This window comes from Eublepharis macularius, chromosome 10 (genome assembly GCF_028583425.1).
Source record: "Eublepharis macularius isolate TG4126 chromosome 10, MPM_Emac_v1.0, whole genome shotgun sequence".
NCBI classification, from domain to species: domain Eukaryota; kingdom Metazoa; phylum Chordata; class Lepidosauria; order Squamata; family Eublepharidae; genus Eublepharis; species Eublepharis macularius.
Genome location: NC_072799.1, coordinates 40063062 through 40085974, shown reverse-complemented (window position 1 = coordinate 40085974; position 22913 = coordinate 40063062). Strand labels below are relative to the sequence as shown.

Genomic DNA, 22913 nt, shown 5'->3' with positions numbered 1-22913 from the left:
GTGGTGAAGGCATCATTCTCACATCAGCAGCCATTCAATTATCTCCACATGAAAGTTGTAACATTACCTAAGATTTCTACTTCTTAATTTTCATACAGAAACAGTCTGATTTTATATCAAATGCTAGCTTTAAATCATTTTTCCCTATTAAGTAAGTTCACTTTTCCATATGGGGGTCTAAATTCTCACAAATATATCTGAAGATGATAATGAGCTGATAAGGATATCTATCAAATGGCACCTTCCCATCTTGTCTTATATTTTTTCTACTCCCGCTCTTTTCCAAAGGCAACTCTGGGCTACAAATCTTCCTTCCTCTATTTCTGCAGGTTATTACACACACTTCTCTCCACTTCCAGGCATATAGGCATGAAGCAACAGTGGTTTGAAAGCCATTTATTGATTTGTCCAGTCATCCAGCATAGTGAAATAAGAAAGTAACAGTGAAGGTATGAGGAGGATTTCAGCCTGTATGGTTCCATAAAATGCAGTGATTAGGATGGGGGGTAGAGACGATTGATTTCCTGTAAGATTTGTGGTTTTGTGAGGGAACAGGGGTGTCTAGAGCAACGAAGGGTGGCTTTGTAGCCAGCCACAGGAAGAAAGATTCAGAACTCCCTTGACTTCAGTATTACAGACGACAGAGGGAGAAGGAATAGTGGGGCCAGTGCATGCATGTGGGAAGAAGGGAGAATTAAATGGTGGACATTTATTGGATTATCATACAGAATTTAAGACAATGGATTACTGTTCTGAAGGGGAAAGAAAGAGGCCTAAAATGATGGTAGTATAATTGTACTGTTATAATAATAACATAAAATTATGTCATTATTAATGGAGAAATTTCAGTGATTTATATCACACTGACAAGGTTCCCAAACACTATTCAAGCAGGTTTATTAGAAAAATTTCTACATCAAAGTTATGTTCAAACATTTGACTTACAAAAAATAATCTGCTAATCCCAAACCCTCTTGTTTACAAGAATATTTGCACTTTGACTGACAGAAGAGTTCCTTGATTCACTCCACACTATGGATATATTCATCTGTGCCTCAAAGTGAATGCAGACCACTCTGCTGCTGATAACTCTCATAGAACTGCTGTACAGAAAATGGAATTCGAGGGGTTACAATAGCCAAGGCTTGCTGAAAATGCTGTCCCATAATACTTGTGGCCTGTATATCTTCCTGAAGGGCCAGAAGGGCAGCTTCTCTACAAACAGCAGTTATCTGTAAATGAAAAAAGAAAAAAATGTTCATTAAAAAAGGACCACTGCAACATTTTATCTGCTGAAGATCTAAGGTTTATGCCTCCTCTCATGCTGCTGTACCCAGCAGGATCCAAGACACAGGAAGAAGTACATACCACCTTCTGCACATGCATGTAAGATTCCTGGTGGGATAAACTGGAAGGGCCTCTACAGCCCACAGTGAACTCAGGTGGCCACAGTACGAGTGCAAGCCACACCTTCTGCCTCCTCCCACATTGCTATCCCTTCCCAGTTGGTACCCAAAATGACTGTGTGGGCACTGAATCACCCCTGGACATGCAATAGAAGCTCTTTTATAATTTTCGTGAATATTAATCAGAGCATCTGTAAAAGAAGGGCATGGTGGAAAAATTCATTAGAGACACAACATTGCACTTTGCATGTTGCTGTTTGTTACCAGAGCACCAAACATAAGTAGAGACAGATTATTCAAAATCTGGAAACAACAGAGAGATGATCAAATCCCCCCTGTAGCTGTTCCTTTCTTATTTAGAACCATAGCTTTAAAAAAAACAACCATAAAAAGCAAGAGGAAAGCAGGAAGGGAGAAAAGTGCAGAAAGAAGAAGTAATAGCTCAAAGGCTGAGATGTGTTCTTTAAGCTCCCTAGACTTCAGGCAGCGGAAAGAGCCTTGTGTTAATGTCATTCTAAAGAGACATTACTATGGTGAAAAGTGCTTGAGGAATGAACAGGAAGACCGCGATTTTCAGTGTAAGAAGACTGATATTGATTGTGCCCTTATGTGTGCAAATGAAAGAGCCAGCTGAAATGCATTTGTCAACCATTCAGCATATTTTTTGTTGTTTGTTCATTCGGTGAAAAGACTTCCAGGGCCTGTGCTAAAATAAGGGCTGCTAACATTGCTTAGGGTTTTTAGAAAATTTAACAGGGAAGCTTTCTGGGGAACGGGGAGAGGGGTACACAAATGCAAGGATTCAGACAGCTTTGTCAAGTTACAACAATATTGTTGTTACCTCTGAGCAGCCTTCTATTGCTGTGCATTTTAATGTTTTAAAACATAGTAAAGACACCATCCAATGAAAAATTGCCCATGCTGCCAGTGAACAGGAAACACCTAGCAATAGTCTACCAGCTAGTACTAAAAGCACAACTGCATGTCATTTTCAGATAATTTAAAAAGTAATAGAAACTTTAATATATTTCCTTCTTCTTTAATCATTTTTGGATATTAACAAAAAAAATCTCCCTCCCCAAACCCCATGCCCATTATCTGTTTAAATGCATCTTAACACTATAATTGTGAGCATCAACGACACAACTGTGTGAAGAAACCGCATGCTACATCAGGCCTTCCTAGACGATTTTTTTCCCCACTCCATATTTCCAGTATCCTATCATAAGACCTGGCTGCTTCCAGATGCTAGAAGAAGAGGCATGCTGGCCTCATAAAAGCAAGCCAGGAGCAGATGCAAGCCCAGCTAACAATTTAAGGAACATTGGCACAAAAATCTTATAAACAAAATCATAAGGTTTGGCCCACTTTGTCTAGCTGCACTCAGTGAAAAGTGCAAAGAGCAGGGCATGTCAGCAAGGCTGAATGTTCAAAACAGGTTCTTAATTGAAATTAATCTGCATTTTACACTTACGTGGACATTTTACTTGAAACTCCAGCAGCCTAATGTGCCTGTGGGCCAGGCACATGTACACGAATCTGCAACATTTTAAATGGCTGCCATGGACTAAGGTAGTGCGGCCAATAGACAATGAAGAGGAGCTGCATCTCCTGCTGCACTGGCAGAGAGGATGTATACACAGAAGTAGGATGTTGTCGCCCGAAGGCGCTGGGCCAGACAGCCAATGCCTTCCTGCTTCAAACCACAAGAAGAGAGACCGAGACTTCGAGCGGTACAAGCTGCTGCTTTATTAAAGTACACGGGCCCGTGGGTGCCTAAAAGGAACCCAGAGGCTTCCTGAACACACATTTTTATAGACTTCAAATCACTACTAATAATTGACAGATTCTAAGCATCCTATCCCCGTCCGCAGTTTCCCTCTCCCTTTCCCCATAGGCTGAGGTACTTGGGAGTTACACCTTTCCGGTTTTCGCCTAAAACTCCGCCTTAGTTTACATCTCCCACTCCTCTGATTGCGAAACCCCTTACTCATATTTGTCTTTTACCATAGATAGGCTGTCACACATTAGCACACACATACACCTCTTCTAGCTTAACCACAGAGAGACCTAGTTTTCGCTTTACTTCCTCAACTATATGTCTGCATATATCTATTTTTAAATGATTGAAACCACCGGTTTCCTTCTAAAAGCTAGCTAGTGGTTGCTTATATATCTTTGGTTAACATATTGGGGGTTCTGAGACAGAAGAGAACAATATAATCTTTTTGTTTTCTGGTCCTGGTCTACAGATCCTCCCCCCTTTGTTCCTCTTCTGGAACAGACCCCATTAAGCGTAATTCCCTTATTAAGCGTACCTGTTCAGGTGGCAAAGTAGTAAATGTCATTAGATGTGCCACAATGTGAAGTTGGCAGTTCAGGGGCTACCAGGCACTGCCTTCAGTGTCTAGCTGAGAGATATCAGTGCCGGGCACAGGCAGAGCAGGGAGACTCAACCAGGATGCTTCCCATCTCCCATAAAGAACAGCCCTGCTGGGTCAGACCACTGGTCCTTCAAGTCCATCAGCCTGCTTCACACAGCAGCCAACCAGTTGTCCTGGAGGGCCAGCAAACAGGGCACAGATGCCAAAGGCACCAAGGCCTTCCCCTGAAGGTACATCCTAGCACTAGTATTCAGAGGCTTATTATCTGTTCAGTATGTGGTGTGGTGTTAAAAGCTGATCCAGCTCAGGTAGATGATACAGGAAGATGGAATTGTTAGTAATGCAAACAGCCCTCCCCCCATGGCTTTTCTCAACTAGTTAAAGTCTGCAATAACTGTTGTGGCAACCAAACTGAAGGCATAGAGATAGAAAATCTTGGGAATCTCAAGTGCCTCACTGACCACTTGGAGGTGAAGAAGTCACCTACCAATGATGCCTGGCTTCTGCAGCCCTCCTTCAGGGTACAAGACGTATGCAAAGCTAATGAGCCATGCTCTAGCTTTTCAGACTGTGTGTGTGACGAAAACTGTGAAAAGGAAGCTCTGTGCAAATGGCTTCTTAGGAAAGAAGGCAAGAATAAAAATGGCATGCCGATAGGACAGAAATCCAACTAGTTAAAGCTTGTGGAGGTGAAAGGAGGGGCTGAAGACTTCTTCTACCTCCACGTGGAGTGCATGGGAGATGATTTGTGCCCTCCCTTTCAAGGTAAGTTTACAGTCAGACATTAACCATGAGTTGGGGGTTGGGGTTTGTGTAATGTGTGAGGAGGCCCTATGTTGGCCTGTTATCTCACATGTGGATGTGTTTCTAAGAGGCAGGAAACTGGAAAGCAAATCCAATAGTCTTAGATAAACATCAGACTCCCCACAAATTGTTCTTTTGCTTTAGATTACCTATTGTAAAAATAACATCCATGTTGATATCTTATTATTTCTACGCCTCTGGGCATACTTTGCAATCCTTCTCTGCAACAATGAGAACTAGAATATTTGAAATGTGACACAGTTACCATGTTCAAACAAAAAATGCGGAATATATCTCATAGATAGTGATGCAGCTCTAATCTTAAAAAAAAGCAGTGGAACTTTCACCATTTACAACAGGGATGCACAAGAGGGCAACTTAATAATATTGACCTCAAATACCTTTAATCAGTCACTGGTTAAAAAAAAAAATGTTCTGTGTTAGAAGATGAAAACTAAACTAAATGAAAAAACAAAGCTCATCGTCAATCCGTAGTGGCTTCCTGGGTGAAAACACTTTTAGGATAAACTGTTTTACTCCTGAAACCATGTGCTGATAACCTGACAATTCATCTGCCAGGATGAATCAGCCAAGATGAATAGTTGATTCAGCTTGCTTGAGTCAGGCCCATTGTGGTTTTAAGCACTAACTTTCTTCCAAAGGGCTGAAAGTTCCTTTCAACTTCTTTGTATTTGAAGTGCTCCAAACAAGCTTTAAAGAATCTTAAAAAGACTGAGAGAGGGAGAGGGAGGGAAAGAAAGAAACGCGATTCTGTGCTCAAATCTTAGGTATTTTCAAGAAAGTGGCTGGGTTAATGCATCATCTGCCAGGAACACCTGTGAACTATTGAATTTAATTGGGCTGCAGCTGGTGCTGATTGTATGTGCAGCAACTGGTAGCCCGATAGGTCGGCCTTGTACATTGTGTTTCATTTTCCTTTCCCTTTCTTTCAAGCTTGTTTCCCCCCCTGTAGATGGTTACAAGAGACTGCGTGAGAAAAGGATTAGGAACCTGAAGCAGATTGGCATCCTGGGGTGGTTTGTGAATAGTGCAAATTATAGTGCTTCCCGGAGGAAGACTACCTGCAAGACAGCATGCTAACATGACAGGGGTGCCTCCTGGGCACCCCGAAAAGCAGGATTAGACAGGGGGGACACCAACTTTCCCACTCAGCATGCAGGACAGTGAAAAGCTTCCAACATTAGGCCTTTGGGGGGGAAAGATGAAAATCCCAAAGGGTCAGTGCTAAAAACACTCCCCTGCCTCTGTCACATGCACCTGCTTAAATCGCAAATGACGCTCACAAAAAATCAAAAGGTGTCACTGCATTTTTTTTTAAAAAAAACAGATATCAATGAGAAGAAAATTAAGGCCACAGTATTTTTTTGAGCAAGGAGCTACATGTTCAGTCACCATAATTCACCACTCAAGGCATCCCTGTGCGATGCTGTGAAACTACACATAATCATGAATTTAAAAATTCTGTCTTTGAGTTTCAGTTTTGTTTTATTCATTCTTTGGTACCTGAAAATTCTGAACATGCTGTATTTTACGTGGCTGTTTTCTTCTCCTGCATACAGGTGCAAATCAGAACTGGTTTGTACATTCAAGGCGGCAGTAAAAGAATAAGTAGGAGCAAAAACACAGCCTTGTTTTCATTGATAATAAAACATGCCAACTAGGTTTCTCTGATTTACTTAGAGAAGTCAGAAACATCTGCAAGTCCCAGTTTTTACCATACCACATTCACAATACCTTTACAATTCACCAATTTTCAGTATAGGCCTCTTGCAAGATTTCCCTTCCTATCATGCCTCTGCTAAATCATAAAACAAGCTTGGGTAAATCATGCCCACTTTTATGCTCAGTAGTATCCCGTCTATAAAACGGGAATGATAAAAGACCTATGCATGAATAATGTTAAAGAGATAACAAGCATCATGCAATTTAAAAGGCAATATAAATTATTAAAACTGAATTGTACAGTTTTACACATTGAGAGGGAAGACACATTGCATAGCATTATGTTAAAATTGAGCCCTCCTAAGAGAATTTAAATTCCTAAACTAGAAAAGAAATCCCGCCCCCCCAAGAGTTGTTTTAAGGAATTACATAAAATTCTGAAACTCTTCACAAAGTTATATCCTAAAGCCACAACTGAGGGGGTTAGATGGCTTGGGAATATACTGTCATGTAAATATGCTTGGAAAAGTGCGTTAACATCACAGACCAATTATGAAAATTAGATTCAGTGTTGCCTGTGTTGCTGCATGTCCATCAAGTATTCAAATGATATTTGGTTATCTCTACTAATGCACATCTGGTTGTCATTTGTCTTCAGAGAAAGAGTGAAGAGGCAGCAAATGAGGTCCTAGAAATAACACAGAGATCATGTAATAAACGGAGAAACTTGTGTTGGAAGGTTTTCATGGGGCTTAGGCTGAACCTTTCTGGATTGTATAGATAGAGCTTTTAGAAAGAGAGTGTGCATTCTCAATCATTCTAAGAATTAGTACCCTTAGGGTTTATGCTCAGCCTTGCTGAAGCTTAGTCACTCTCCTGTTTGTGAATTTTAACTAGACAGTGAATTCCAAGATAATACATTAAATGTAAATTCCAATTTAACATTTGTAACGATAAGTACTAAATGCAGGTCTCTTTTCAAAACACACTGATTTAATATAGATCCCATCAATCTGGCAAAGATGTGGCAGGAGTGCACCTTTAACAAAAGAATTCTGTATTTTTTAAAAGAACAAGTTTGTACATGCTGAGACAGAATATTTTTAAACAATATTCTCTGCCAAGTGCCAGTTTCAGCTATATTTGTGGAAGTTAACTACACATACACACCTCAATGAGAGAGTAAGCTTTATTTGTGATAAAGTTTTCTTAAGAGCTATTTCATTTAGAGAAAGTTTAATTTGTAGACACTGCCAATTCCCTCTAAGAAGATCACAGACTATCTGTAGAATCTCCAGTAAGTCTTCCGCACATTCAATATATTAATACCTGTATGAATGTGGTGGTTATTATTTTCAAGGTCTGGAAAGCAAAGTACCATGCAACTTAGTGCTCATAAGACACCATTTGGAACACCGTTCAGCTATGGGCACTACACTTCAAGAAGAACACTGACAAGTTCAAAGAGATCTAGGGGCACGTTAAGAAGATAACAGATTACAATGCAAACAATACTTTGAAACGCCACAAATCAAGCATGTTTAGATAATAGAAGATTGTGATGACAGGTCTAATATTGAAAGGGAGGACATAAGTGGAGCAACTGTTTGTCATATGTACAGAGGACAGAACAAAAAGGCTACAACCAAAATGAGGCTCCAGGAGAGATTGCAGTAGATTGATGTTGCACATCAGGTGAAATGGCCAAACTATAAAAGCAGATCAAGTAATAAAATAAACTGCTTTAGCAGGCTACAGAAACATTGCTTTTGAGACTTCCGGGGGGTGGGGGGAATTAACAGCAATATTTTAGGAACAGGATATTCTTTCAAGTAAGGAATTCGTACTAGCTGATCCACTGTATCCCTTCTATTTGCAGGATGCTCTGGAAACAGGAGACGACAGTGCAATCCTAGGCAGAGTTGCTCCAGTCTAAGCCCACTGAATTCAATTGATTTACATTGCAGTAATTCTGTTTAGGACTGCACTGTTCAAGTTACCAAGGGTTCTTTCTGCTGCATCTCCATCTTTGCTCAGTGTTTATAAGAAAGTCAGTTGTAATCTGACCCAAATCTCACAGAGAGGGTTGGATAATTCTCAAAAACTGAGGGCTCTCAACTCCTGGTAATTGAGGCATTTATTTCATCTGGAGATAAAATGGGCATCTAACAGATATCCTGTCAGAACGAGCTAGATAGGAAAAGAAAAAGACACATGTATGGTACACACATATATTTCTAACTTTCCTCTGTTTGTCACATTGACTCCTGCTCCTCTTTCAAGTCCCCATTCAAGACACATTTTTCTGAACAAAACTTGTCCCCAAACAGTTCTAGAGTCATAAACCTGAATATGACCCCAAAAAACCCATGAACCAGCCCAGGTCAAGGGTCGTGAACCAGTGGTTCTTGGAAGCTGCTTTCCATAAACTTCCACGAACTGGTCTACTGGTTCATTTGGGTCATATTGGTGGTGGGGATCCCAGCTGATAGTTCAAAGGGCCCTGCCGCTTGCAAGCAGGCCCGTGCAAGGGGATCCCAGCAGATAGTTTAAAGGGCTCTGCTGCTTGCAAGCGGGCCCATGCGGTGGCAGAGGAGGCCGAAAATGGCCTCCCTGCCCCTCATATGGCCACTGCGGCAGCCATTTGAGGGGCGGCAAGACCGTTTTCGGCCTCTTCTGCTGTCCTGCGGGACCACGCAGCAGCAGAAGAGGCCGAAAACGGCCTTTCTGCCCCTCGTGAGAGGAGGAGGAGGACGCTGCAGGCCCGCAGGCCAAGATAAGTGTGAGGCTGGGGCTGGGGGTGGGTGGGGTTTGGGCAGTTTAAAGGGATCCCCCCCTGCCGCCTGCCAGCTGATAGTTTAAAGGGCCCTGCCACTTGCAAGGCAGGAAAGGGCCCTTAAACTGTCAAATGCCCCTTTCCCTGCCGCTACTAAGCTGCTGAAAAGGGGCATTTAAACCCCACGAACCACAAACCATGAACTGGTTCATAACTGGGCCCAGTTCTGTGCCAGTTTGTGGTTCCTGATTCGTGAAAATCCACGAACCACGAACCTCATGGTTCATTTTTTTTGTGGTTCGTGCCCACCTCTAGTCATAAACTGCTCTTCTGTTACCATCTGACACTCTTATAATCTCTCAGTCCTTCACTGGTAATTCCTTGCCTCTCCTCTCATTTTTAGTCTTGGCCATCTAAAGCCACAGTCAAAACAAGTTCATTTATTTATTTATTCATCTCATTTATAGTCTGTCTTTCTCACTCACTGAGATTAGTACAACCAGCAAGGACAAGGGCAGGCATTTCCATACAGTGTCAAAGAACATTTCCATAAACAATGTCATAGGGTAAATGAAGTTTACAAAGACATAGCATTAGCAAGGATCCAATATGGGTTTGAAGAATTGCTGAAACAGAACATAATGAATTCTAGGACTGACATTAAACACAATGAAGTACAGGTAGTATATAGGAGTACATATTTAAAGTGACAGATAATATGTAAGGCAGCATAATGGTTCCTATTTCATTTGCAAAACATCTGAGACTCCTTCCCTACAACTCTCCTAGCTGAGAAAAAAGCCTTTTTGAATAATTCGGTTTTGCATTGTTTGCGGAAAGCCAGGAACGTGGGGGCTCTCCTGACCTCCTCGGGCAGGCCGTTCCATAGGGAGGGGCCAACACAGAGAAAGCTCATGTACGGGCTGCTGTTGATTTCGTCCATGTGCAGGCTGGCACCTGCAAGAGACTCTGTTGAGATGAACGAAGCTGCCATGGAGGGGTATAGGGAGGGAGGCAGTCCCGTAGGTATATTGGGCCAAGGCCATGAAGAGCTTTGTATGTAATAACCAATAGCTTGAAGTGAGCACAGTAACTGACAGGTAGCCAATGGAGTGACTGTAGGATGGGAGTGATGCTCCTGCTCCTGCTCACTCCTGCTAACAGTTGAGCTGCAGCATTTTGCACCAATTGTAGCCTCCTAGTTAACTTAGATGGGAGACCTATGTATAATGCATTACAATAGTCTTGATGTTACCATAGCATGGATTGAGGTGGCCAGGTCGGCCGTGTCAAGGTTAAGAAGCCATCTTCCAGGCCAGAGTGAGATTGTAGTAAGCATTTTTGCAGCTGCCTGAACTTGTTTTTCTAGTAGTAGTGCTGAATCCAGTATAACCCCTAGGCTCTTAACTGAGCCTGCCAGGTCAAACGAACTCAACTGGAAGTGGAGAGTATAATGCCTTTCAAGAGCTCTGCCTTTCCAACAAGCATCATTTCAGTCTTGTCTGGGTTCAATTTTAATTTGTTATTTTCCAACCATTTCACTACGGCTGTCAGGCACAATCTAAGATTTCTACTGCATCCTGTGGGGACCTGGATAGCGAGATATAGAGTTGGATGTCTTCTGCATATTGATGACATGCTATTAGCTACCTTGTTGGTATGCAGACCACTGGTCCAGTGTGGTGCAGATCTAGCAAGTACAGATGTTTGGCTATTTGCACAGGTCTTTGGGGAATATACCTAACAGTCTGAGAACCGTGTCCAGCAAAAAGATCTGAACAGCAAAAATGACGAACTACCCTGATCATCATTCAGAGCATACAACAACAAGAAAACAACAACAAAACAGCTCCTCTGTGATGGACTGTCTCACTAGATGTCACTAGAAAATGAACTTTCTTAGAATGTTTTTCAGTCATTGATTGAAATACATTCCAGATGAGATATGGCAAGTAATCCTGAAAGATTCTCATTTTCTCTTATTTTTATATAAAACTTTACTAATCCTGCTTATACATTTACTGAGATTCAGTGAAGTGCTACATGCATTTTAAAAGCACAAATGATATGGCCCTTGTCCAGAGAAGGTTTTGGGAGTTGCATCAAGTTATTCTTTGGCTTGTGTATTTAGGATGATGTACTTTAGAGGGCTCTTCTGAACTTCCTGTGAGGGTGATAGCTAATATCTATTGCTGTTTAAATCTCCCTCACAAGTTCATTGAAGCTTTTCCATGCTTTCCTTTCCCTCATTTTAACGAAGCAAATCAAATGTCAAAGCCAAATATCTGAGACTTCAACTGGAGATCCTGAAATTTCAAAGAGAAAGTAGCTCATCTAAAGTAACATTTGATAAAATGTTCTTGAACATTTGAATTTCTGATCAAATATATATCATTATGTATATGTATTAAATGTTACTGAATTTACATTAAGTTATGCTACAATTAAAATGTGTGATAAAGCTATTCTATATTTTCTGTATATATTGAACTGACAAACATTTGTTCTGAATTTGAAATGTAATTTTTTTTGTTTTTATTTCCTATGAGTGGTTTTGGAAGCCAATTTTGACTGGAAAGGGGGATAATAATAAATATCCCCATTCAACCCACCCTCTCTCTTCTATGAAAGTTATTTGTACAACCTCCAACTGAATTGCCTGTGCTTGTACTTATGTGTAAAATAGGGGACAAAGTCCCCTGGGAACAAGAATACAGTGTGATATGATCAGTATTTAGCTGCTTACAAAGGTCTTGGGTTGTTCCAATATTAATTGAAATTCATATTATGTAGTCATGTCAAACATTTTAAGTCACAAAAAGGACCTTTCTTAGCCAAATATACACCCCCATAGCAGATGGCAAAAGGAATATGCAAATTCTCAACTCCTGTTAACAGACAATATGTTTTGGTTGAAGCCTGGGCCACTAAAATGACAGTGGATGAGAGACATGTCTCATCTTCTGTCAGGAGAAAGGGGGATTGGGGTAGACTAATCTAGTCTTACAGAGTAGGAAGCTGGAACACCAGAGCCGAAAGCAAGAGGTGTGTTCATAGTTAGACCAGGGTGTCAAGTCCAACAAAAGAAACAATTAGTCAAGAAGGCCAAAGGAGGGGGCAGGGTTGGGATCAAGCAAGGCGGTCAAGTCCTCAGCAGCAACAGGTCCAGAGAAGCAGACCTGACAGAACTAGATCCTTCCAACACAGAGAAAATACTTGGATTGAGAAGCCAAGTCAGACATTGGGTTAGATTCAGTGATCTGTTAGTGGAAGGGACGACGGTTTCGGATCTTTCCTAGCAGCCATTTCTGATACTGGGAAGTTTATTCTCATGGGCCTTGGGACCCCCGTGAGGTCTAACAGTCATATATGTTGAAAGGCTGCAGTGGGGAGAGGAATGAAATTGCCCTTTCTGCCTCTTCCATCAGGACACATCCATGAGAGGGAGGAGAGAGCAATTTTGTCATCCTCCTCCTCCTCCTCCTCCCCACTGTAGCCTCCCTACCCACGTATGCAGTATTATCCCAGGTAGCAAAACCATGGAAACATATGCTTTTATTACTGCGGGACTCAATGTGCGTGTGTTGTGTGTGTTTTCTGCACAGGACTTAGTAATGAATCCTTATAACAACACAGCTATTAATAGTAGAATTTGAAAAAAACTCTACAAACTCTTGCACACACTGTGCATCTGGATTGTGATAACTGATGCATCCATGCTCTGTCAAGAATGAACTCTGTTTATCCTTGTTTCTCAGTCCCAACTTTGTCCAACATACACAATGCAGAGAAAAATAATACCAGTGTCTTTCCAAGAGTGTATGGCATTTGTGTTATTTTTGTGCGAAAGAGATTTGACAACATCTTTGAAAGGATCAAGAGGATCAAGACTCAGAGTTTCTGTTGGCTTGCTTCACACAACAGTTCTGTATTTACTTAGGCAGGAATTTTAAAGATAGGCACACAAAACGAAGGGCTTATCTGCGCTATAGATTTTATGAGCTATGGAAGTACTATGGTTTTCCAGATATAAAACCTAGTTTAGGTCATTACTAGGTTCTATGATTCTGAGTCCTCATATCCCTCCTCTAACACTATGGTCATTAACAGTGTCCTCCTCATAGTGCACTTTTTCTTAGGTCTGTCTGGATATCACACATGATTTTTCCAGGTCAATTTGAAAAAACTGTAATTTTCAGACGCGTCTATGAAAAGATGCCTTCTGTCACTATAGCTGTGATGTGACCACCATCACCTCCATCAGTCTGCAAATCCAAGAACCTTAAGAGACCGCTAAGGAAGAAGACAGTCAGAGTTCCAGTTATTTGCCTCTGTCTAGCAGTTCAGGAAAGATCAAAAGGGAAGGGTCCCAGGTGCTAGCTCTCTTCCCAAGGTCTTAACTAATTCATCTAACTTCCCGCTCCCCAACCAAAACTGTTCATGGAGGGTGGAATCCATGAGCTCCTTGGAGCTGAGAGGAGAAAATCCCTGGATCCATCCCCCATAACCTGTAGAACTATAGGTGGGATGGCTGTGCCAGGAGGAGGAGGAGTGACAGCCATCAGGTGGAGGAGCCTACACAGAAGCCATGGAAAGGCCTAATCCGCTTTGTGTGAATGTGCTATCCTATCATGTTTCAACATGATGTAATTGACAGTTTCATGAACCAGTAATCATCTATATCTATAGCATTTTTGTCCCACTGTTCCTCAAAGGAGCTCAAAGATTTGTGTATCATTCTGTCTTCCCCATTTTATACTTACAACAAACCTGTAAGGTAGGTTAAGCTGAGAGAGAGAGTGATGGGCCCAAGCTCACTCAGCATGCTTCGTGACACATTTGAACTCTTAGCTCCTAGTCTAACACCTTAACTACTTGCTGGTTTACAAATGACTAGCAATCAGCTGATTTGCTCTACCTTCGCTCTTATACATTCTTATGCATTCACATGCACCATTTAACTGCATGCATTTTCTCCTACTGAGAACACACATATTTTTCACACGGTTGTTAGACAGATGCCATCCCAAATTTTTAGATTTTTCAGCTCCTTGTAACCTCCTATGTCTGAGCATAATGTTAAAGATCCACATTTTATTGTTTTGGAGTACTAACAGAAGATAGTTCCATCAATCGCTATTAACTACAAAAGTTAAATGGAAACTCCATATTATGAACTGAAATACTAAGGGTTATCTTGCGCTGGGAATCAGTTAAGCTATTATTTTCCCTTTGCTAACTCCCTTCTCATACTTGGCGATCACAATATTATATCAAGAAAATATTGATTCCATATGATTTTTTCCTTTTGGAAAAAAGGTATATGTGAAACAGTTATTATAATAAACCAAAAGAAACAGCTTCAATTTATATTGTTACTGGACATTCCCCAAAAGAGAGTCCACTGAAATCAATCTTTTCAGGTTTTTTATATTTCCCAGTAAAAAGTAGCTTTTTACTCCCTTATTTAATTATTAAAACATTTATATTCCTCCTTTTCCTTATGGCTCAAGGAAATTTATAATTCCAAGATTACAAACATATAAAATATAATAAAATCCTGTTAATTCCCCTCCTCAAGAAAATGCCTGCAGCTTAAATTCCATTAAAAACCCTGGCAAATAAATAGCCTTGCAGCACCGCCTAAAAATTTCTTGACAGTGCAGGCTCCAGACAGTGCAGGCTACTGGAGCCTGAAACTGTCAAGAATACCATGAGCAATTATGGGCTGTTTCCACATGTCCTTAAAGGGACGGTCGCACACCTAACCCTGGTGGCTTTTCTCTTTCACTCCACACATTTCCGATTTCAAAGTGGTAGCAGGCTGTTTGGCTTCGATTTTCTCAGCGCCTTTTATGAGAACACAATTTCCCGCATCCCTGAAAAGGCGTCAACGGAAGCCAAACAGCCTGCTACCACTTTGAAATCGGAGACGTATCGAGTGAAGGAGAAAAGCTGCCAGCATTCGGTGAGTGGGCCGTTCCTTTAAGGACATGTGGTAATGTCTGTGGTTTTAAGGTTATAATCATTATGTTGATTTAATCTTAGAAACAAACTGGCAGCCAATGTAGCTACTTTAAAATAGGTACGAGGTGTTACTGTTGGCTAGCCCATGGAAACAGTCTGGCTACAGTTCTGAATCACTTATAAATTCCAGATTGTCTTCAAGGGCTGCCCAACAGCCTATTACAGTAGTCCAATTAGAAGGTGACAAAGCATGAGTTAGCATGGCCAGTTTGGTTGAGTTTAAGAAAAGAGGTTAGTGAACCACTCTTCTCCACCATATCAACCTACTTTTCAAACAGTAAGGGACACTGGAAATCAAAATAAAAGCAGTCTCTTTTCTCACTGAAGGTTTCTAAATAGTACAAGCCAGTAGTATTAAATAAGGGAGAGGAGCACACAAGACCATCAGAAGACAAGACCATCAAGAAGCAGGTTTACAACATTAAAGACTGGTTGAACTAACAAGTTCTAAATATAAATAAATGAATAAGGATTTGCTATCATCATGCTGTGGAATAATTTAGGCTCAGAATGCATATTAAGATGCCTAAAATATAGGCAGCTGCGTATGTCTATATTATAGATTACCAAACTTCCCTAAAGACTTTCTTTATGAGGTTCTGGCTCTTTCAAAAAACCATGACACTAATATTTTGTTGCTCAGACCATTTTAGAGAGCAGAAGGTCTCTCCTTGCTAAATATATACAATATTAAAACTGCATTGACAGCATTGTAAGTGATTTCCTTTCCATAGTTAATTTTTAATTTCCTGCCTCTACTGCATGCAAAATTTTTAGATACTTTTGGCATTCATTTCACAGCATGTGTGTATCTTATTGTACAAAAGCCGAGCACGTAGAAATCACCAGGCTGACAGGGCAATCTTTAGCATAAGCTTTCGAGAATCACAGTTCTCTTTGTCAGATACGCATCTGATGAAGAGAACTGTGATTCTCGAAAGCTTATGCTACAGTAAAGTTAGTTAGTCTTAAAGGTGCTACTGGGACTCTTTTTGATTTTTCTACTACAGACTAACATGGCTAACTCCTTTGGATCTAGGGCAATCTTTGTTAATGTCAATGTTTCAACCAAGCTGCAGGAAGTACTGCAATCCAGAAAGGATTGCAAATGGAATATAACAACTGCCAAGTTCTTCCCAAAATTTGTTGCACTATAAGGCAGGTGTTTTAGCCATTTCACATGGAAAAAAGGATAATTTTCTACTTCCATTTTTTTAAAAAACCCACAATTTGTAAGACACAAGGACCCTGAATTTTAGCAACTTTCCATTACAATACCCCCCACACATTCAATTTATTTTGCTTTAAGTCTCCTAACTGATGACTGCATTAGACCATAAACAATCTGAAGTTCTGTTTCTATTGTTAAAAGTCTTGCTCCCAATGCTTTTGAAGGAAATTAAGTAACTTACAAATTAAACCCTGGGCTTGAGACCAAACATTTGAACATCACACTGTTCTTACAAAGCAAGGAGGAAGTGACTGCTGCACAAAGGACAAGCCAAGAGAAATAATGTTCAGCTTCAACCCCATGTGAAAGTTATTTGAGATAATCAAAGGAGTCTGCAAATAGGTTAAAAAACGGGACCACATACTAACAAGAGAGCTTTACAAGGAAGTCAGAAATGTAGCTGACCTTTGCCTTAACAATACACAGAAGCTTGTTATGTGGAACACTGCTGTAATAGGCAGAAACAACAAGAAGAGATAGCAAAAGATCACCTTCTGGTTTTTTAAAAAAACTCCTATACTATCTCAGCAATTCTACTGGGTTAGACCTAAGGAACCATGAACAGAAGAAAAATAGCAGCTAGCGCACTCCTCTGCAAATGCCTCTGTACTACTTTGTGCAAGAGTTCACACATTGCTACAGTAGACAGCTTCTACTGTGAAACCTCTTGAGCAAACAGAAAACCATTTTTGGATTTAGTTTCACTTTTCTTACAAGGTGTAAAACAACTAGGGTTAGCCAGCTTGTGCTTGTCCTCAGGTAGAAGTTCCAGGTAAGGAGCTATGCCATCCCACAAGAATAGCTGTTATTGGGCCATTATGTATTGATAACTGGCTGTTTTAAAGCCTAAGGCAGAAGAAGCATACATTTGAAAAATGTTTACATCAAGTTTACAGCTATCAAATTTACATCAAGTTTATCAATGGGTACTAAGCACCCTTCTTTTTTGCTCTGGATACAGTCTACTGCCAATGAATTTGCTGTAGGGTGTTGGAACAGAAAAGGGCATCCCTCTTGCTTTGTTCTGTAATGATTTTCTATTCTGCAGACTGATGGTGAAACCAAAGGAGGTATGAGCTAAGTTCCTGTTGTGACCTCCAGTAAAAGCCATCCATTCTCAGAAAGGTAACTGGCCCAGAAGATCCTACATACATGGGCTTAAACATCAGATTCATAGCCCACAAAGGAGCACAGGCGACACCAGTATCTTATTAGCTGTTCATTATAGGTGCAAGTCTTCACTCATAGAGTACACGGCATAGTGTCCTCTGGCAAAAGCTTCAAGATACCACCAAAGTCAAATACAGCATAGTAAGGTCATAGTGAAGACATGGATCAGAATAGAATTGGAATTCTGACTGCTGCTCTGGAGGAAGATCAGGATCTCCCCCCAGGCCTGCAGAAGGTGCATAGATGATGTCTTCTGGGTTGGAATATAGTAGAGCATACAGATCCCGATCTTGTTCAGCACAATAACCGTAATATGAGTCTTGCTAGTGTATCTCAGAAATCCATGACAGAATGCCATTGGATCTGACTAATGAGATGGAATTGAACAACGGACTACTGATGAAAGTTGACTGCGAGGAACTGGTGGTTAGGAGTTAAAGAGCTCACCTTTGGAAATGGAACATGTCGACATCTGACAATAGCCTGAATGAGAAGGTGTTCTCAGGATCGACACAACTTCTTTGATAGGTTCGAGAACTGGCTTGTCCAGAACCAAGTCTTGAAGATGAGATGGTGTCAGAGCTGAGGTAGCTTTAGATGATTTTGCCAATGCTTTTTTGGTATGCATGTGTATGTCCCAAGACTTTTTTTGGTGGTGGCTCTGAGGCACCTTGGCTGGGTGATGGAGTGGGATGCTAGGCCTTTGTCAGAGCCATAGCTGGAACTGACAGCCTTGAAACTGGACTCAGAACCATTGTAACCTAAGATGGCTGAGTTCGTCTCTCTGGAGTGGGAAGTGGCGGTGTGCTTGGATGATTTTCCAGAGTGGTGCCAAACAGAGCTTTCTCCCACAAAGCAACCTTTAATCACGAGGTTCCATAATGTTTCACTTTAAGGATAAATTATCTATACACAGGACAGTTGAGGACATCATGATCTTCAAGGCGAAGCAGATAAAGAGTATGGTATTCAGTGTGAGGATTTTTGCCTTACAGGATGTTTATTTTTTAAAAGAGCCTTTGGGGCCATATTTTTATTGCATAACTTTTTCAACTTGTGTAGACCAGTTTGTAGTCTTTTCTGTCATTTTGTTCAAAATGAAAGTTATTTTTAAAAGGAGCTTTGAGAAAGAAAACCTCTCTCAGAGATGGCAGAGAAAGAACTGAAGGAAGGGCACTCTTTCTCCTTATCACATTGGAAAAAGGTGGGAAAACAGTGTGGGAAAAGGAGCACCCTCTAGTGTTTTTGAGCTTCAAAAAACTTTCCACAGTAAGCCTGGACAAGCGCAAGACCCATGTGAGACTGCACAGGTACCACAATGATGAACAATGCATACAGCTTACACAGTGGTTCAAACTATTTAAGGGATAAGTTGCTTTTTCATCTAAAAAGCGGCTTTCCTCTTTGGCAGAGTAACAAGTTGCATCTAAAACAGAGAGTAAATCTCTAACTGCATGCCTCACTTTCTCCTACCCCTAGATATATGACCCTTTCCGGTGAGTTTTGGAGATTTGAACTGGCTCATCATCTCTATCAAAGGTAAAGATAATTCTATGTTAATGTATGTATGCTCCCGAAGCTGCTTGTAGGAAAGAAGAAATAAAAATGTAGCAAAATAAATAAATAAATCTTTCCCTTCACTGAGGAGAAACTAAAAAACAAAACCACCGAGAGGAACAAAAACCTTTGGTCAAATAACAATATGCAATATTAAATTATAGTGGCCTCATGTTTTGGCCAGGCAACTTTTTTTTAGGATGTTTTCGTTTTAAATTCACTGACATTTACACTGATCCAATGTTATTCTCATATTTATTTCAATAGTCAATAATTTAATTTTGCTTGTGGGGAACCATTTTCTAAACATATCCTGCAACACACTGTGCTAGCAATAGTTGTGTAAGAAATTAATTAAAGGGTTCCTATTGCAAAATGTTCTGGATGAAGAACAAAAAGCAGATTGAAACACAAGTAAACAAAGTAGGCTGAAAGAGCTGAACAAATGTGCAGATTTTTGGCTAGTCCACGAACTTGTTTTTGAACTGAAAATCTAAATCTCCTGCGTGGTCAAAATACAGCACTCAGAAACTGATGGCAAGACGATGAAATTATCATTTATTTTGCAAATGATTAAATTATGACATAAATATATAAACTCTTATTGACATTGCTCTTAAATGGAAAAATACGTCTTAAAATCTACTATAACTCTCCAATGAATTAATTACATACAGTGAAAAAACTAGCAGTAATAAACACTAATTGCTGGAAGATCGTAAGACTCAGGCAATTCACCAATTACATCATGTGATCTGGCTCTATATTACAGCAAACTCATCATCACAATAGTATGACTGAAAATGTAGAATCGTCCAATTCTCTTTTCATAAGCTAATAAAATTGGAACTTTTTTTTGTTTATGTTGCTACATCGGGCCAAGGAGCATTTGTGTTTCGTGCAACAAAGACAACAATTTACTTTCCCCAGCCGGTTTCTGCTCTGCCAGGTACTTGCACATGGTCCTGATTACGAGGAGGGCCATTCCATGATAGCACATGCATAAAAAAGGAAACTCGCTGCCTATTTGCCTTGCAAAGTTGAGATGGACTGGAATCTTTGTCATCAAAATAGCTATGCATCTTATATTAAACATTGTTTTTAAAAATCAATTAGGAAGGTATGTATATTTTCCTCACTGGTCTTTATTTTCTCCAGTTTTATCTAGTATTGAGTGCAAATGCAGAATCTCTTTAGGACTTCCTGATCAGTTGTTAAGGAATTGTGTCGACATGTGCACTTATTCAGTTTCACATGTGTTGGGACAGTAAAGAGTTCACTGTTTGTTGGGTCATGTAAGAATGTGCAGAGAGTTTAAAGTGTGCAGCAGTAATATCAACGACTACACTGGTGACTGCTATGCAAATGGTCCTAGTGTAGTAACTGTGTTTTCACATACAATGGCCAGGAGAGGAGAGGAGGAAAAAGATTGCTGTAGACTTCTGAAGAAATGCATGAGAGAATACTGAGGGCAAAATAATCTGCCCTGTCTCCAGCTAACACTTCTTGTACATCATTGATGAGAGGTGTAGCAGTTCAAATCACACAGGTATAATAATGGTAATTAAAAGTTCTAACGCATCAAAGAAAACCAAGAGAAAACCATTTTGATGCATGCTAATGCAGCTGAGTGAATTGAAAGTGTTTTGTGAAAAATAACCTATAAACTGTTTTTTAACTATCAAGTTGTAGAGAACTGAGTTAATCAGAAGAATGAAGTAAAAGTAATCAATTTAAAATGAAAGTCTGTTACACTAACATATGTCATTTTGCATCAAGTTATGTTAGAGACATAATGTATGCAGCAGAATTTGTATCCCGCTCCAGGTTTAACACTAATAATAATAATAATAATAATAATTAATAATAATATCTGTGTTTATATACCACTCTTCTAGACAGATTAGTGCCTCACGCAAAGTGGTGAACAAGTTAGTATCATATTATCCCCACAATACAGCTGGGGAGGCTGACAGGAGTGATTTACCCAAGGCCACCTACTGAACTCATGGCAATAGTGGGATTTGAACCAGTAGCATGCTGATTCACAGCTAAACCGTTTAACCACTGTGCTACAGCAGCTCTGTAATGGCAGCTGTGGTATCTCTTTCCCTTTCCATGTATCACCCTCCCCGCCCTAACCCTAAGCCACCCCACACACAAATATCACTTCCTCCATTTGGGCTCAGATAGGTGCCTCAGGAACATATATGCAGCAGAAAAATTGTAAGCAAAGAATAGGCCAAGCATTTGTTACCTACCATTCCTCCTTAAATGCTCTGCCAGCCCCCACATTCCTCTCATCTCAGCAAACACTTTTTTTTTGCCAACGTGTTATTCTACCCTAGATGTAGCTACATGGACATTTTGACAAAATCTGTGGGGGAATTATGAAATCTGAAAGCTTTTTCAAAGTTTTCACTCACTGATTTGTATGGGTAAAATGTGACGGAATTTAAACACTTTTACATACTGCGGCTTCAACTGAAGAGATTAAAGCATATATTCAACCCAATTTCTGACTTCAACATGATTGAAAAGAGCTCAACTTTGGCAGGATCACACAAATCAATATATCTAATGCTCAACACAGCCAAACCTGTGGATACTCAAATCCAGAAACTGGAGCCATGAACAGACAAGACAGATCTTTCCATAAACCAGAGAAAAGCCTCAGGATTGGAGAAGAAGCTGAAACCTTTTTTTTAAAAAGATGTTTTGGGTTAAACCCTCTCAAAATGATAGAAGCAGTGCCTGTATCTTTAAGAAACAAATGCCCTCAGAGGCCACAACAGTATTGCCGAGCATTCCAGGGAAAGGAGGCAAGATCCTTTCCAGGGTTGTTTTGGCCTTTGAAGGAGATCTGCTTTGGGTCCCCATTATGGAGAAAGACAGGGCATATATGAAGCAAATAAATAATAAATATAGCTGAAGATGAGGAGCAGCTAAAAGGTAGATTGATTGGTGGGTGGAAGAAGGAAGTAGGGAAAGGTAAGGATATTTTGGCTGCGAAGAAGAGGAAAAAAGGAATGGTGTGGGGAGGGGGATAAAGGGGAACATGAGGTGCCTCCTATAAGTCCTTGTGGGTTCCCCACCACACAACTGGGCCTGGCCTAGTGGCTGGCACCATGAAACTGGGCACAGCCCAACCAGTGGCCAGAACTGTGCAAAGGTTTCCCATGCAGAGGCAGCTAGGGAGTGTGAAGGAGGAAAAGCTTAAGACTGGGGGCCAGATAGGTTGGCTGGTGGCTGGGAAGGTCAGGAAGCAGGAAAAAAGGAGACTATGAGGGCTTTCAGGAAAGAGAAAAAGGAAACAGTAGGGAAGAGGAAAATGAGGTACCCCATGCAAGTCTTTGAGGTTTCCCCTCTTGTCAAATATATTACTCAAACTCAGTCATGATATAATAAACTAACACATAGGCTGAAGATACAAAGATATAGAGCTGTGACTCGCAAAAGCTCATACCCTACTACAAATCTTGTTAGTCTTACAGGTGCTACTGGACTCTTGCTTTTTTCTAGAGATATATTATGTTAGGAGATACCAACGAAATGTTGTTACGTTAAATGAGGGTGTCTCCAGAGGATTGTTCATCTAGAGAGCTCTTTCAGTGAACAAGTGGATGTTCAAAGAAAAGGATTTTTATTTGTAAAATAATAAAGATCAATTGCACACAAAACACACAGCACACATACAGAGCTAACTAGAAAAGCAGATGAGAAGAGGGTGTCTGTGAGAGAGTAGTGTTGTGCGACCAGTGCTTTGCAGCAGGAGAAACTAGAGGTTCAGACAGGGATCTGAGGGTGGATGCTGGATTCGAGGGCATGCACAAAACTATGGCAAAGAGGTAGTCCAGTTATACTGTAGAACATAC

General features: G+C 40.5%; 1 protein-coding gene across 3 annotated transcripts in view; it reads right to left on the bottom strand.

Moving 5' to 3' along the window:
* Positions 1–407: 407 nt before the first annotated feature.
* The window catches only part of AFG2A (AFG2 AAA ATPase homolog A), a 213381-nt gene continuing 190875 nt past the window's right edge, over positions 408–22913 (bottom strand). For 2 of the 3 annotated variants that reach the window (XM_054989936.1, XM_054989937.1), the window contains exon 16: positions 408–1232. In XM_054989936.1, the coding sequence (XP_054845911.1) occupies positions 1056–1232 (177 nt within the window). In that variant the 3' untranslated portion in view covers positions 408–1055. The remainder of the gene's footprint in view (positions 1233–22913) is intronic. The other variant, XM_054989938.1, reaches the window with a different exon arrangement.